General features: G+C 39.9%; 1 protein-coding gene across 2 annotated transcripts in view; it reads left to right on the top strand.

The window, feature by feature from the left end:
* The window catches only part of AGBL1 (AGBL carboxypeptidase 1), a 783161-nt gene that overhangs the window by 462486 nt on the left and 303262 nt on the right, over nt 1-17413 (top strand). For both annotated transcript variants that reach the window (XM_067696096.1, XM_067696105.1), the window contains exons 20-21: nt 6660-6791; nt 11204-11380. In XM_067696096.1, coding sequence (XP_067552197.1) covers nt 6660-6791; nt 11204-11380 — 309 coding nt within the window. The remainder of the gene's footprint in view (nt 1-6659; nt 6792-11203; nt 11381-17413) is intronic.

The raw sequence follows: 17413 nt of genomic DNA on the forward strand, positions 1-17413 counted from the left end.
GCTCAGGGTGAACAAGTTCAAAACTAACCACTCCAGCTCAGACAACAAAACTTAACTGAACGAAACCTTCAAATCTGCATCTCTTCCCATGTTCCTTGCCTTGGGGAAAAGCACATCATATTGTCTGTTCACTTAATCCGGAAATCTAGGTATTATTCCTAACCTCTTCCGCACTGAGCCCCTAAATCCATTTAGTCTCCAATTCCTATAGATTTTACTTTCTTACTCTCTCACCAAAAGTCCTTTCTCTCCATACTTACATTTGCTGACTTAAACTAGGCCCTTGTCATTTCTCTTGCCTGGTCTCAGTCCTTGTAATCCATTCTTAACACTCCTGTTCTGGTGATCTGATCATGCTGGTCCTCTTTGCTCCAATACTTTGATGGCTGCTTCACCACCTTTGGGAAAATGTCCAAACATCCTGGAATGGTTGTGCACGTGCATTAATGATGTGACCACTGTCCACTTCTGCCTACACCTAAGGTCCACTCTCCTTCACTCTGTAGTCTTTTTCTGAATTATTGAAATTCTTCATACCCATAGTCCTTTCTTCCTCATTTTCTGTTTGCTTGGACAGCCCTCACTCAGCAGGACTCATCTTAGGCATCGCCCCCTAGAGAACCCCAGAACCACCACATCATACACCTTCAGGGGTGCCATTCCTTAAAGTGCAGTGTGAATGATGCCCCATGAGTTGTGCAGCGTGTCCTTATCTGGGTTCCCAGAGAACCCTGTGTGTCTCTCTCCTCTCACTGCAATATGATCACCTATTCACTTGTGGGATCATCCCAACAAAACAGCTCCTGGAAGAGGCAACATAGACCTGCAAAGTGTTTTAAAACATGGAGTCTGGATGAGAGCAAACTCAGGTTCAATTACTTGCTCACATACTTAATAGCAGTGCAAACTTAAGCAAGCCTAGGCAAGTTACTTATTTATTTATTTTTGCTGTTAAGTTTTCTCAGCTGCAAAACGGGGGATAATTATAGCACCTACTTCATCATGAGATAATCTACATTAAGTGTTCAGCACAGTATCTGAAGCATCGTTAAGTCTTCAATAAATTAATTACTGTTGTTCTTGTCATTGTTATTGAGGGCAGTACTGCCTTATATTAAAATTTTAATTTCTCCTGCCACACCACAGGCACCCAGCGAATATTTGTTGACTCAATTGATGAATAAGCAAGATAGGGCCATTGATTAACCCATGGGTGTTGGAGTGCCATGACTGGGCACACTTCCTATTACAGAGTTTTACCGAAAGGAAGTAGACAAGTGTAAAGTCATCCATAGGAAAGAAAAAGCTTCCTCAACTGAAATAACTTGATAATTTGTCTGTAATTGCCCCCTGCAATTTAGAGGAACACATGTTTCTTATAACTAACAGGCATTTATTTTTATGGATGTCATTTGAGCAACAAGTAGAACAATGCCTCCTTTACTTTGAATTTTCAGAGGCCGCTAGAACTCCTAGGGCTCATTCCCACAGGTGGGGATGTCTATAATTTGTTGTTTACCTCAGCTTTCAGAATCTGTTAAGAGTCAGAAAACAATCAAATCTTTGTTTCCAGTTGAATTTGGCAGCTAAGGAGTACCTGTCACCGCATAGGCCTAGCTTCTGGCTTTATTGAGGAATCTGTTGCTAAGACACAGTCTTAATTTGTTTGCACACTTTTCATAAGAATGTGGGTTTTTATTTACAGAGAGAAACTGAGGCATGAGAGATACAGGTTGGTGGAAAATTCATGATGGTAGAGGATTAAACCTCGATGATTTGATTGGTCCCTTTAGAGGCTTTCAATGCATGGTCCCGGGCCCAGGGGCATCAGCATCACCTGGGATTGTTAGAAATGCACATTCCTGGACCCCACCCAGACCTGCTTGCATCACAGAATTGCTGGGGAGTGGCCCACAGTCTGTGATTTAACAAGTCCTCCAGGTTATTCTGATGCTTGATAACATGTCAGATCCACTGCTCTAGACTCTAGACCCATACAAGTGGGTTTCAACCCTGGCTGCACATTTAGAATCACCTGGAAAGCTTTAAAAAATCCCATCAGGGCTTCCCTGGTGGCACAGTGGTTGAGAGTCCACCTGCCGATACAGGGGACGCGGGTTCGTGCCCCGGCCCGGGGAGATCCCACATGCCGCGGAGCGGCTGGGCCCGTGAGCCATGGCCGCTGAGCCTGCGCGTCCGGAGCCTGTGCTCCGCAACGGGAGAGGCCACAACAGTGAGAGGCCCGCGTACCGCAAAAAAAAACCCCAAAAACCAAAAGAACAATACTCCTGTGTATAACGGGAGGCAAATATAAAAAATCCCATCAGCCTGGTGTCACTGCAGACCAATTAAATCAAAATCTCTGGAGATGGGCTCTAGGGATTGATATTTTAAAAATCTCCTCAGGAGATTCTAATGCACAGACAGGTTAGAGAAGCACTGGCCTAGGTATATTTTTGTTGCACATAACAGAAAACTGCTAAAGTAACCAAAGTGGGAATTTTGAAGGAAAAAATTCAAATAAGTTCTAACCAGAACTGGAAAGCACCAAAACCCCAGACACTTCTTCTGTCCATCTCGCATTTTTCTCCTTCTGTGGCCACATTTTCTGTTTTCTGCTTTCTCTGCACATTTAATTATCTCACCCTTTACAAAACAACTTCTTTTTCTCATTCACTGATTCTGCTCTGCTTTTTCGTTATTTGTCTTGTCATTGGACCAACTCCCTCCTCCCAACTCTGTATGACCTTTTGGCTTGAACACCCACAGCTCTAGATTCTAGAGAGGTTTATTTTCTCATAATATTTTTAACTTGCAACTATGAACTAAGGATTCCCCCCACCAAAAAAAATCTTTTTTTTTTTTTTTGAAGAGAAAAAAAATACTTTTCTGCTAACAGGAATTTTGCAATGTAATTAATAAATCTCCCCACCCATCCAATAAAATAGTAGCTTTCTATTATTGACAAGAGAGAGGGGGAGGAAAAGAAAGGTACATTTATGGAGAACAGTTTCAATTCCTTTAGTTCTTAAAACTTTCATCTCACAGATGTTTGTCTGACAACCACCTTGATTCCAGAAATTAGTCTTGACTTTGCTGAATTCTTCCCTGCTTACATAGCCCAAGCAACACACCTATCAGTTCTAACCTGCTATTCAAGAGTTTTCATCTTCTCCCATTATGACCGGGCCGACCATCTACCTATTTACCCTTTTTAATTTTTCTTACACATATGTGTTTATTTATGGCTCCATGCATGCACCTTGCGTATCCCGGGACATTCCTGCTGTCAATGGCTTCCTGTTCAATCAGTGAACTATAGGACTTCATCAGATACCAGAAAGTAGCCTCAGCCATCACCTCATCTAACTTCTCAACCAACAACATCGTTGATAGCAATTTATTTGGCTTTTGCTGAAGTATTTCCAGAGAACGGAAACTTTTAAAAGTGCGACACAGCATTGCAAGACAGCTATAATCATCAAAAGTTATTTTGATAACTTTCAAAATAAATATTTTGAATATTCAATATTCGAAATAAATATTCAACAACTGAATTTAATATGGAGCTGGAATCTATGTCCGTGATACATATCCTCCTTCCTTTTGCCTTCCTCTGCTCTTTGAAATGATAGCAAATATATTTATTCATGTTTCAAACGGGAAAATTTATAAATTTGGAGGGCTGCTATCAAGACCCCACTGAGCCGCCTTTTTTTCTAGGATAAGCATCTCCAGTATCTTTAGGCAATCTGTGTTTATAAACATTCCCATTTCCTTGGCCTTCTGATTCCTCTCTACTGAGGTACGCTAGCTTGTTTTAAATGGCCACACTCAGAATTAAAAAACACTATATGAGATATAAATTGACCAGTATGAGGTACATTGGACTGATTGTTCTCCTTATGTATGACCACTTTACTTCTCCAGAAGCAATTTATGATTAATCTTGACATCCATGGCTACTGAGTCATTCTGAGCAAACTGTCATCTAAAACCTCCAAATCTCGCATTCAAAACCTACTTCTTAGCTAAATGTCACTTTTACTTTTGCCACTGTTAGAATCTAATTGTAGGAGCTGCATATTCCAATTTAAGTTTTTCTATTTCCAGAATTCTGCTCTTTTTGGCCCTTATAATTTCTGCTCTTACTTGTTTACTCTGCTATCAGTTATAGTCAATTCTGTATCGTTAGCAAATTTGACAAACACCTTCAGTTACCCACCCTGTGTGCTTAACTAACTACACAAAGACTACATTTCTACAGACTAAGGAACAAATGTGAGGAAATACCAGGACTTCTATCTCTTTGAAACACACAAATGTGTATGTATCATGTATTAATTTTAAGTACACAGATCACACACCTCTACAACTTGATAAATTCTCACGAAAAGAACACACCATGTAACCATCAACCAAATCGAGAGACAGAACACCACAGGCAACCCAGACATCAGACCATAATGTAATGTCCCCCTTCCCCCAAACATAGACATTATCCTAATTTCTATCACTGCATTAGTTTTGCCTGTTTTTGAATGTCATATCAAGGAAATCATATGGATGTACTCTTTTGTATCTAGCTTGTTCTTTCATTCTTAATGCTGGACAGTATTCTGTTGAATGATTATACTACAATTTATTAATCAATTCTACTGTTTACAGATTTAGGCTACTAAAAATAGTGTTGCTGTGTATATTCTTGATATCTTCTGGTGCCCAGTATATGCGTTTCTATTGGGCAGGTTCTAGAATATGTGTATATTCAGCTTTAGAAGACACTCCAAAATTGTTTTCCACAGTAGTGGTATAGATATAGTCCCACAAGCTGGGTTCAAGAGTTTCACTTGCTCCATATCCCAGCCAACGTTTGGTATTGTCTTTTCATGATGTTAAACGCAGGGGCATCTCACTGTGGTGTTTAAATTATATTTCCTTGATATTGATGAGGTTGAGTACATTTTCATTTGCTTAATAGCCATTTGGAACTTCTCTTTTGTGAAATATCGATTCAAGTTTTTTGCCCATTTAAAAATCGAGTTGCTTTTTTTCTTATTGATGTATGTATACATTCTCTCTATGAATCATCTGTTGGATATATGTACTGCACATATGTTATTTCACTCTGGTTTGCCTTTTCGCATTCTTCCTGGTGTCTTTGGATCAAAAGAAATTCTTAAATGAAATATATCTAGTTTTTAAATATTTTCATTTATGTTTAGTTCTTTTTTTAAAGAGTTTTTTTAAAAATTAATTAATTAATTAATTTTTTTTTGGCTGCGTTGGGCCTTTGTTGCTGCGCACAGGCTTTCTCTAGTTGTGGCAAGTGGGAGCTACTCTTTGTTGCAGTGCACGGGCTTCTTACTGCGGTGGCTTCTCTTGTTGTGGAGCACGGGCTCTAGGCACGCAGACTTCAGTAGTTGCGGCTCGTGGGCTCAGTAGTTGTGGTACATGGGCTTAGTTGCTTCGCGACATGAGGGATCTTCCCAGACCAGGGATCAAACCCATTTCCCATGCATTGGCAGGTGGATTCTTAACCACTGTGCCACCAGGGAAGTCCCAAGATTGTGTATTATTTTTTAATCCTTTATGGCTGTTGAATTTTATCAAACGTTTTTATGCATCTATTATGATTATCATATTAGTTCTTTCTTTAGTATGTAAATGGAGTGAATCACATTGAATTATTTTTGATGTTGAAACAACCCAACTTTGCATTCTGGATTTTAACTAAATATTATGATGCATACTTGTTTCATTTTTACGAAACAATTTTAGAAAAGTTCCAAAAATAGCACAGAGTACCCATGTATACTTCATCCAGTTTCCCCTAATGCTAATGTTTTGCACAATTACGGTACAATTATCAAAGCTGAAAAATAATATTAGAGCAATAGTATAAATGATACTATAGACTTCATATGGATTTTACTAGCTTTTCCACCAGTGTTTTTTTATTTGTTTCAGAATCTAATCTGTGATCCCCATTGTATATAGATTTCATGTTTTCTTAGTTTCTCCTCTATGAGAGTCCCTCAGACATTCTTTGTCTTTCATGACCATGATGATTTTAAAAATATTGGTCGTATTTTTACTTTTCTTCAATATGAATTTTGTCAGTGTGTCTGTTACTGGTGATGTTTACCTTGATCACTTGGTTAAGGGTGATGTCTGCTGGGTTTCTCCATTGTAAAGTTACTATTTTTCCTTTTGCAGTTAACATCTTGGTTAACATCTTGGAGATATTCTGACACTATGCAAATAATCCTTTTTCTCCACAAATCTTTCTCACTAATTTTGGCATTCATCAGTGGATCTTGCCAGCAACAATTATTACAGAGGCGTTCTAATGGTGATTTTCTATTTACTTCATTTCTCCTGTTTTTATTCATTGGAGTCTGTCTGTAAGGAAGAACTATTAAAGCCTATTTCTTATTTCCTCTTCCAGTTTTGGCCCTGTGTCCTCCCCTGTCACAAGTAAACTTGTCAGAAGAGCTACATGTGACTCATATTTCCTTTTGTTCTCTTCAACCCTAAGCACCTTCCAATCTACCTTCCTTCCTGATAATTCTACCAACAGAACTCTTGCTGAAGTTGCCATTTTAAACATGTAAGAAACCAATAGATTTAGTTTCTCCTTTGTTTGGCCATTGTAGGTCTTCTGTGATTTCCATGGTCACTCCCAAAAGAGGAATGTGTTCCTTTACGGTTGTAGCATCAAAGAGACTTTGTGGCAGGCAGAGTCTGCTGTGGGCACATCCAATCTCTTGGAAGATGTCAGCTACAGGGTAAGTCATTATGGTGGATGACACCAGATATTTTGTGTCTATATGCTTGCCTTTGAGACATGCCTCAACCATTATTTTCCTAACTAGGCATTTTGATTATTTTAACTATAGGATTATAGTACAAGCAGGTTGAAGGCATGTGTAACCTCTCCACATTTTTGATGAATAATGGCTTCTTGCCTGGTTACTCTGAATTTGTTTTTTCTATATGATATGATACAGTGCATAGGACGTGAGAATTGGAGACAGGAAACCTCATCTTAATACCTAACTTTATAATTATTAACTGTGTGACTGTGAGCCATTAACACTCCCTCTCTGAACCCCCATTCTTCACTTGTAAAACAAGGATAGTGAAAATACCGTCCCTGTTAGGTATTATATTTATGGAAGGAACAAAATGATGCTGAATTGGAAAGGATCTTAAATAAATATAAAGTGATGAAAAAAATTTAAGGCATTAGACGATCCACATTCCTCTGCTTGAGCATACTATAAAAAGTAGAACAGTGACCCGCTGAACCTAATTCTATTTTTTCTGGGTTCCAGTAGTTGGAGCTCAACTATCCCCACACTGAACCCAAGAAGAGACTAAGGAGAGGTAAGGAAGGAAGGACTTCTTCCTGTCAGGATAAAGTAAACAGGCTGTTGCTTGCTGAATATTAGGAAGAGGTAGAAGAGGTCAAGTTATCCAACCACAAAATAAAAACTGGCCCTTGTTTCAAATTTATATAGGAAAAAGAGAAAAATTATTGTCTTGGGAAAACCTAGTTCTCCTCCTGTGTCTTTCTCTTACTTTTAGACAGAACACTTCATTTATGACACTTCTGGGGACCAAATATTTGGATTTTTCCCTCCACCAAGCAATTCTGTGACACCAGCTGGATATCTTACAATTTAACTCAGTTCTGACACTATCTACCTGGAGATAACACCAGATGCCTCAGATTAAGGGCTCAGTTCCAGGAGACATGCCCCCATTTCAGATGCCAACTGCAAGTAGTAGGTCCTCAGGTTACCCACAACTTCTGTCTGACTTGGCTACAAATCAGAGGTTCTCATGATCTCCTCCCCGTTGGGTTCGATTATTTGCTAGAACAGCTCACTGTACTCAAGGGAACACTTACTTACATTTACCAATTTATTAAACGATGTGATAAAGGATACAGATGGGAACAGCCAGATAAAGAGATACGTAGATATGGAAGGGTCCAGAGCTTCTGTACCTGTGGAGTTGGGAGTAGGGTGCATTACTTCTCAGTGTATGGATGTGTTCACCAACCTGCAAGCTCCATGAGCCCCATACTATTTGGATCTTATGGAAGCTTCCTCACATGGGCATGATCATTTATCAACTCCATTTCCATCCCCTCTCTCTTTCCTAGAGAAGTGATGATCTGCCCTGATCCCGGAACCATTCAGGAGCCCACCCAGAGTCACCTTATTAGGACAAAAGATGCTCCTACCACTCTTATCACATAGGAATTTGCAAATGTTTTAGGAATCTCATGTCAGAACTGGGGGTGAAGAACCAATATATATTTCTTACTACAAATCACGATATCAGTTATGATGGTACCAGCCTCTTCTAAATCCCTTATTATTCTGGATATATGAATTTACTGTGTGTGAAATACCTTCATTTACAGGGTTAGTGAGTATTAAAAGAGGTAAAAACCCACCAAGCTACTATTTCACCTGGAATTACTTCCCGTGTCCTGAATTTTTTTTCACCCTCTTCATTCATGTCTATTAGAAGCATGACTGCTACTGATCAGTAGAGTTCCCCCAAGGCCATAAAGTTGAACCAACAGCTTATCCTCAATGTCCTATTTACACTAAGGCTCAGCTAGAGCACTGGCGATAAAGCTCAAGAAGCTTAACTGCTTTATCTTAGGAAACTAGTTTAGTAAATTAAAACTTTCATCTGGGCAGGTCATGCTGACCTGTATAAAATGATCTCTTATGAGTGGTACATCTCAAACTAAAAGAATCTATACTATCCAATCTTAAATATAGAGTCACCATGAGTTTTAGCTCTCTTTTTCCAAAAGAAAGTTAACAATATTCATAGATAATAATAAAGCTTACCCCAAAGACTTGTGATGATTGAATGAATTAATGCACGCAAAATACATAGTAAGCATTCAGTGAAAAGATATCTATTATAATCTTAATATTTGGGAAACTGAAATTAAGTTTAAGTTACAGAGCAAGTGTCAGGGGAAGAGTTGAATGTCCCAAGCCTTCTTGCCCCACCCAAACCGGGGCGACCCCAGGAAACACTGAAGCAGATCTCCAGTGGATCAGTTCATATGTAGAGTTCATCAATTTCCTATTCATTTACAAAACAAAACGTAACAAACAAACAGCCTCCAGCTATCATCATCTTCATTGCTCACTCTGATATAGATCTATTTGTGTGAAATCAAAAGGGAAATGCAATGAGGACTTTACAGTAAATGAGATAGTTTGGAGCCCATTATTTAATGAGTGGATAAATTGCCGCTATGGAGGTGTAAGAGGGTACTGCCACTGCACTTCGTAAATCTCACAGCCTCCAGGCTCCAGTGATGGGATCATAGCTCATAGAGCTCTCCAAGATGCATGCCGTTAATTTGAGTGTGTGGTTATTTGGAGAGGGGCCGTACTAGCTAAGAAAACAAGGTTCACCTAAGTAAGAAAGCAAAGATCATTTAAATGATGTCAGATTAAGTTTTCGCACCAAGGTAAAACATTGATAAATTATAATTACCTTCATGTATTCTTGATCGTATTTTATATATATATATATAGCAACTAAAAAAACATATCTATACTTATATATATATATTCTATTTATGTCTGTTTAAGCAGTCCTCTAAAGGCCTGGACTAGCAGATTCCATTTATTTCAGTGAATAGTTATGAAGTACCCTCTACAAGCAGCATAGATTCATGTGCAGAAATTTTCCTGTGAACAAGACACAAACTTCTAGGCTGCAGAGGAGATAGAAAATAAACAACAAATTACATACACAATAATTTAACTGTAATTGTGATGAGTACTCTGAAGGAGAAAAATGGGGAGAGGGATTGCAGGGAGAGAGGGACAAGAGTGGATAGATAAAATCAATTAGGAGGCAATTGGAGAAACTCTGAGGTTAACATTAGCATTTCATTTCCCTTAAAATTATGATGCTTTAGGTCTGGAGACTATGTAAGAACTTAGAGATCATAGTAGGTTATGTTAATAATTACATTAATATATATTTATATCATATATCATATAATAATTATATTAATCCTTATATTAATATAGTTAATGGTTATGTTAAACATGACAATAAGAACCAGAGATACAATATATTAAAAGATTTGCTCTGTGTTCTAGAAATGAACAAAACTGCATTTACGTAAGAATAATTCCTTAATTTATGTTCTCATCAATTTGTTCTGCTTCTCCATCTTGTCCCTATAATTTGTCCAAAGACCCGATGCTATACTGTTTCTTATCTAATGTATATAGTTTTATATTATGTTCTAGTTTTTGGAGATTCTGTCAACACTGAAGTGAGAAAACCCTTCTTGTTCATGTCACAAAAGTTCTGAGCTAAGTGTAGTATTTCAGCTGTCCCAAAGACTTGGTATACTTTCAACTCTGAGACATCATCTTTGGGGGATGGAAGGGTCCAGTGACTAGAAGTCCCCTCTCTGTCAGTTGGAGAGTGGCAAGGGTCTACTGATGCTTTCTAAATGGAAATTAAGTGATCTCACATAAAGATTTTCTACCCTAGGAAAAGATGGTACATATGAATCCAGAGAGTATGAATTTTTAGAAGTTTTATAATTGGTCCAGCTTCAGATTTATGGATCAGAGAATGAGACTGAAATGTTCATTTTGGCAGTTCCAGTCTCTCAGGAAACAAGTGAACGTTATATGTGCTCCTGCTTAAGAATCATCAATGGCCCGTATGTCTGAGATAAGGAAAGTTCAGCTAGAAAACAGTGAGGCTGGATGGAGCTACTCCGTAAATTTCAGTTCCCTATGAAGTCTGTGGCTTTCCATGAGACTCAACTCAGCAATGTATGAGGCTGAATGTATGTTGCAACCTTGGTCCACCGTGATGCAGGAAGATGGGGTTGAAAGATCATACTCTTTGGAGTTGGCCATATTGTCATTTGGATCCCATTCCAGTCACTTTGTAGTTGGACTTGAACTATTTCTTTCTAACTTTTCTAAGGCTCAGTTTCCTCATCTTTAAAAGTATTAAAAAAATTGGTGTTCATTACTCAGGATAGATAGAAGATTTATAGTTGCACATATTAAGTGTTTAATGTATTGAGATGCTTAATACATACTGAGAAGTTTTTTATGATGCATAGCCACAATCACCGGCAACTCATCATAATTTGATTTTTTTTTAATTGTAGACTCTTCCCAAAATCCTTGATAAGCTAGCACCAGCATTCACCTTAAGCAGCTGCAGCTTCCTCGTGGAGAAATCCCGAGCCTCCACAGCACGGGTAGTGGTGTGGAGAGAGATGGGAGTGTCCAGAAGCTACACCATGGAGAGCAGCTACTGTGGCTGCAACCAGGGCCCCTATCAGGTATGTAAGGCTGCGAAACATCCATGCTTTCTGTCTGGCAGCAGTACACTGTAATGCAGAGCTATCACACACCTCTTGTTCCTGCTCTCTAGCCTGAAAGAGGAAGAAGTCTCCAGGTAGAGTCTGGCCCAGCTCCCTGATCTTGCTGAAGAGCTAGTTCAATGATTGTCTTCCCTGGCAGCACAGTCTGCGTTGATCCTGGAAGCAGGTTGTGCCTGCCTGCTGATTTGGTTTCTCAATCATCTGCCCTTGCCAGCAAGTGGCAGGGGAGCCTCCCTCAGACAGGCACACCCCGGCTTTTATGGAACCTCTGCCTGGCCCTGTTTTATGCATGAGAACATTTTCTTTCCTTTTGCAACAACTGGGACCAGTCCCCTATGCATCATAAAAAAGACATAGGTCAGCGTGTAGATACTGTCAAGACATACGTGGATTGTGTTTCTCTGTCTTCTGTGCTTATCTAAATTAGCAGCTCTCTGTTATCCTACTATCACCAGAGCAAACAGAAGCATGTGCATGAGTGGGTCTCCCCAAGATGAGTGGGGCTAGGACTCAGGTTCTAACATCGAGGGAAATGGCTCATATAAGTCATTTTCTACAGCTATATTAGCTCTTACAGTGGGCTGTTCTAGCTGCTTGTCCCACTCCCTCACTAGAGGAGCATAAATAAGGGACATTGTGACAGTGCCAGGGTAATAGATGCTTTTAAATTCATTAGGCAAGCTGACAGACTACTCCTTGGTGAGTTCTATTCAACCTCAAGAACACCTGGACCTCACCAGCCTTAAAGCTCATTGTGTTGGCTTTGATACTTTCCTGGAACTGCTAGGAAGTGCTTGGCATCTCCATAATCTGGTGCTTGCGGAAATCTGTTAACTATCAAAGGCAGTCCAGGGAGTGACAGGTGATGAACATTATCTAACTTCCCACCTGGTCAAAGAGATTTTTCAACACAGGGTTACTGAACTACCCATTTTGACCTATTAATTCTATTAAATAGCCAGTTAGTGTTGTCTACACAGTGGCTTGAAAGAATTATTATTACTGAATTAATAAACTGTTAGACTGAATTAATCCATATTTATCCACATTAATCCAATGCAGAATAAGAAGAGTGAGCTTGTTGGAGAGACATGGGATTGGGCATCCAAAGACCTCACTCTTCCACTTACCAGCCGTGCTGCAAAGTGCTTACCTCTGTTGAACCTATACATTTCATATATCAAACGCAGATATTAATAAAGATTCGTCTCCTTCCTACTAGACAAAATTTTTGTAAAGGCCAAAAGAAAATACATATACAAATATAATTGGAGGTTATATCATCAGGAATCTGTTCATTCTCTTGACATTCAAAACCCATACGACTGGAAAAAAAATAAGCCTGGAATATTGTGACTCTAAGACCTTATGGGTATAGACTTGTGCCTCTCTAGCTGTGTGCTTCTTGAAGACAACTCCATGCATCCCTCACAGATTTATTGGATTTGTGACTTTCATTGACTTTGTTTCTCCAAGCACCAATTCAGGCTAACAGCTTCTAGTCACATAAGTATCAATGCCATTCACAGTAAATCAACCAGACACTCAAAGGCCCTTGAAGCTGTCGTTTGAAAACTAAATGACTCATAGGTTCAGGCCCTCACCAACTCTTCGTCTTCCATGCAGCATACATACTGGCTGTCGGAAATGACAGTGAAAGAGGCTTGTCCAGTGGGACAGCTTTCAGATATGGGCTCAGCGTTTGCCCTGGGAAATTTTCCACATGGCCTTTGCATGCGGTCTCTATAAGGAAGAATGGAGAAGGAACTGACTAGAGAAAAGCCCTAACAGTGCCAGATCTGGCTTTGCTTTAAAAGTCCTATTCTCTATATGAAACACCTCTCTGAACCGGATAGGTTTTCCCCTTCCCTTTGTTTTTCTGTCGTTACAAACATTGTCGAGTAACTGAGCAGAATTGCAGACAATGACCAAGAGGATGGTGAGTAATTTTATATTGAGGGGGTGGAGGGGCACCCTGGGGAAATGAAACCAGCCCACAGTTGGGTGTTTTGGTGATTTTTGTTTGAGGTATATAATGAAGACTACAAGCTATAAAGCAGTATAGAAATTTCCATCCTGAACATACTGCAAATGATTTTTGTACATTGAGAAGCTGAGTCCCAGTTGGGTCCTGAGGTTATTATTCTAAGGCCATCTTTCCATTTTTTGTTTAGCATTACCATTTACACAAAAGATGGAAAATACTAAAATATACCCACGAGGGGCATTCCTTCCTGCCTTCATAAGAATATAAACATTTTTGCAGTTTCTCTGGTTAATGCGGCTTTAACGTAGTTCCGATCATTTCTCCCAGCATACTAAGTACCTGATCTGTTAGTACTGAAATGAAATATTTCTTACAGTGACATTTATGTTGGAACTGCATTAAAGAATATAAGCTATCACCTTCAAATAATTATTATTAATATGATATTTTCCCTTCTGTTTTCCAGTCTATAGTCGGCTAATTAAAAAAAAAAAACTTCTCTGGTTTTTGTTGTTTGGGGGATATAGTCTCTACTGCTAGGTTATATGCTTTGATCCATAATTTGTATTTAATGTGGATGTCCCATCCGCTGAGAGATTTACTTTCCGTATTAGGGACTGGCCTAAAGCTGTGGAGGCTGTTAAAGGGAAAAGCCAAAATGGAATGATGTATCCTTTGGGGGCTCATTTTTTAGAGTCATTTTTCAGACTCTATGTGGACAGCTGTGTGCTTCACACAGAGTTGAGTGTTTGCGAACTGGAGTTGCATGCATGGTGTGTTTGCACATGCGAAGACATGTGACTGGGTCCCGTGGGCTGCTTGTGGCTTAGGAGGATAATGTAAAAGCTCCCACCCAAGCAGGCTGTTAACATGCTCCTTGACAGGGCTGCTGACTCATGGGACGGCAAAGAGGGTCTTAGAGGAAGGACAGAAGATGGGTGACTCAACTGGGTGTTAATATTCCCTACCTGCAACTGATTGCCTTGTATTGTGGACCCTCAAGCAATCCATCCTCTTTACAACCAACAGAAGGATCTTTCAGTAACCCAAACCTATTCAGGTCAAGTACTTGCCCATAACCCTCATTATGTCTAGAGAAAATCAACTCCTCATCTTGACGTGTAAGGCCTTTGACAACCTCCTCATTCATTTTTCTATACTCATTGCCTTCTTTAGTATAGAATAGTTGTTACATATCTGTGTTGACTGACCAATGACTGAATGGATAAGTGAGCAAATGAATGGTGATTTCCGGATAGGGTCAGATGATTTTCCTCTGTCCATGGATAACTAGAAAAAGGAGAAGAAATCACCATGGTCCAAATATGACTAGACGCCATTCTAAAATGGAGATTTTTAAGAGTTGCTGTCATTGGTGGAAATGGAAAATACATGGGTGAGAGAGGGAAATGAGTAAGAATGCAACTCTGAGACCTCTTAGGCCAGTCACTATATACATGATTTGAGAGCATCTGATGGATTCTTTCCCCGAGTAAGGTGATTCCAGTCCAGGTGTGGAATTTCACATGGCCACATTCTAATAACAGGTGATGATTAGAAAGGAAGACATCCACTGTGCATGTGAGAGATGCTGGGATGTACCTCCTAGATCCCCCTGAAGAGGTGCTCATTTCCCCAGTGGCTCACAGCTGTGTCCATCACCAGAAATTACTTGTAGCTGGCAGAAACCCTCTTGACCAAAGCCATGGCTCCTGTGTGTGAGCCTGCATCCAATGGCTGGTCTATGTGGGGTTACAATGGCCTGGCCTCCTAGCCTTAGTTGGGAAAACTCCAAAGGGGGTGCCGTTCCAGCTCCAGAACTCCCTGTAGGATTGGTGGGGACCTCTGTTGCAATTGCACTGAGGTTCAACCTCCTCCTCTGCCCAATTCTGCTTTTCTCACCACTCATAGGTGTTGTTATGGTGAGAGCTCCCCAAAAACCCTTCCGCAAAACAAATTATAACAGTATTTCACAAAGGCTTAACTTAGAAAACATAAATGTTGGAACTAAGCACTTGAGCTATTGAAGATGGTTTGATAGGGACAAATTCATAGAAGAAATTAAATCATCTCAACTTGGCTTTCAAGCCTCTCGGTGCCCTCTCATTCACATTCTGCTCCCCTTAGCTGTTTTGGGAACACGGCCCACACAGAATGAGAGACTGCAGCTAGGTACAGGGCCTCTTGCAATGGTGCTCTACTGCTGTTGTGGTCCAGAAGAGAGATTGAGTGTATTAGTTTCCCACAGCTACCATACAAATTACCACAAATTAGGTGGCTTAAAATTACTCTGTAACGGTTCTGGAGGCTAGAAGTCCAACATTAAAGTGTTGGTAGCACCACATACTCTCTAAAGGCTCTAGGGGAGAATCTGGTCCAGGGCTTTCTCTTAGCTTCTGATGTGTCCTGGCTTGTAGATGCATCACTCCAGTCTCTTCCCTTTGTCATCACATGGCCATTTCCACTTGTCTGCCTCTGTCTCTGTGTCTTCTCTCCTCTTCTTATAAGGACACCAGTCATATTGCATTTGGGACCCACCCTATTCCAGTATGACCTCATCTTAACTAATTACATCTTCAACAACCCTACTTCCGAATAAGGTCAAATTATGAAGTTCTTGGAAGGACACTAATTTTGGGGAGACCTATTCAACCTAGTACACTGGTCCAGGCAAGAAAGTACAGAATATTTAGATCCAAGAACCAAAAAGAGGTTTTTATTTCTGTCTCCATATTTCTGTGCTGTGAATCCCCAAACAAATGATAACTACTCTTGTTTTCTCTCTACCTCATGATCAAGAAATTAAAGAGTTTAGATTTTCTTGGAGCATTTTGGAAGACAAATTGGAGAGTCATGCCGTAATTAATGAATGCTGATTAGTGCTGCTTGAGTATTATAACATGCAGTGCCCTTAAATAAGCAATAATAACAAATACGTCTATGGTATTTACTGCGTGTTAAGCCTTTTGCAGCTATAAACTTACTCCATTTTTTGCTACCACAGGACAAAAAACTGCAAAGTTGCTTTTATCATCATCATCGTCGTCGTCATCATCATCCTTATTTTACAAATTGGGATACTTAGGCAGAGAGGTTAAATAACTTACTCAGTGCCACACGGCTCATAAATTTCAGAACCAGGGTTTGAATACACCCTGGAGGCACATCTGACCCCTCCCGCCCCTGCTTTCTGCCTAGTTGAATGTCATTGGGGAAAGGAGCCCTGGGCTTTGGAAACAGGAGACCCAGCTTCTGCTTTTGGCTACCACTAAGTAAATCTGCAACAAGGGGTTTCTTGACTATAATAAGAAGGCATAATTAAAACTGAGAAATGGGCATAGTCTCTGGTAAATTATGTTTGAAATAGGCTGCCTTTGCTGGGTATCCATGGGGCTTATGTGTTACCTAGATCAGGGTGACCTGGCATGATTCTGAAACCCCTAAAAATCTTCTGCAACCACTGCTGGGCATGTGGTTTTTCCAAGGAGAATATGCTCTGCTCTTAGCACCAATTAGCTAGTTGTCAGGAGGCTTTGTTCATCCATCCCATCTTGTCACACCCCTTCATCCAACTTGACCTGTTTCTTTTTTGACCTTTCCAGAGTAAACAAAGAGGGATTGGAGGAATGTAATACTATGAAGTAGAGGCTTTCTACCATCAAGGAAAATGGGGGGAGCAAGTGGAGCTGGTCTTCAGTGAAACAACCTATTGAAGTTTGAATTAGGCAAGTTCTACATTGTTTCCTACACTCATTTCACTTCCTAGTGACATCTCTCCTTTTCCCCTTAGAGAGCTATTGCTCTCACACAGCTGTTTGGACTTCACCAGTCTTTATTTGAGGACGCTTCTCTTCCTCAAATGTCCCAAGTTGCAAAATTGCCCTTCTGCCAGGGTCTACACACACATTCTTTGACCACACACATATTTTGTATGTGTGTATCACACATGTATGCACAAACATATGTACCTACCAGCAGTTCTCCATAGATTTATACAGGAAGTA

Source organism: Pseudorca crassidens, chromosome 1, assembly GCF_039906515.1.
Source record: "Pseudorca crassidens isolate mPseCra1 chromosome 1, mPseCra1.hap1, whole genome shotgun sequence".
NCBI classification, from domain to species: Eukaryota; Metazoa; Chordata; class Mammalia; order Artiodactyla; family Delphinidae; genus Pseudorca; species Pseudorca crassidens.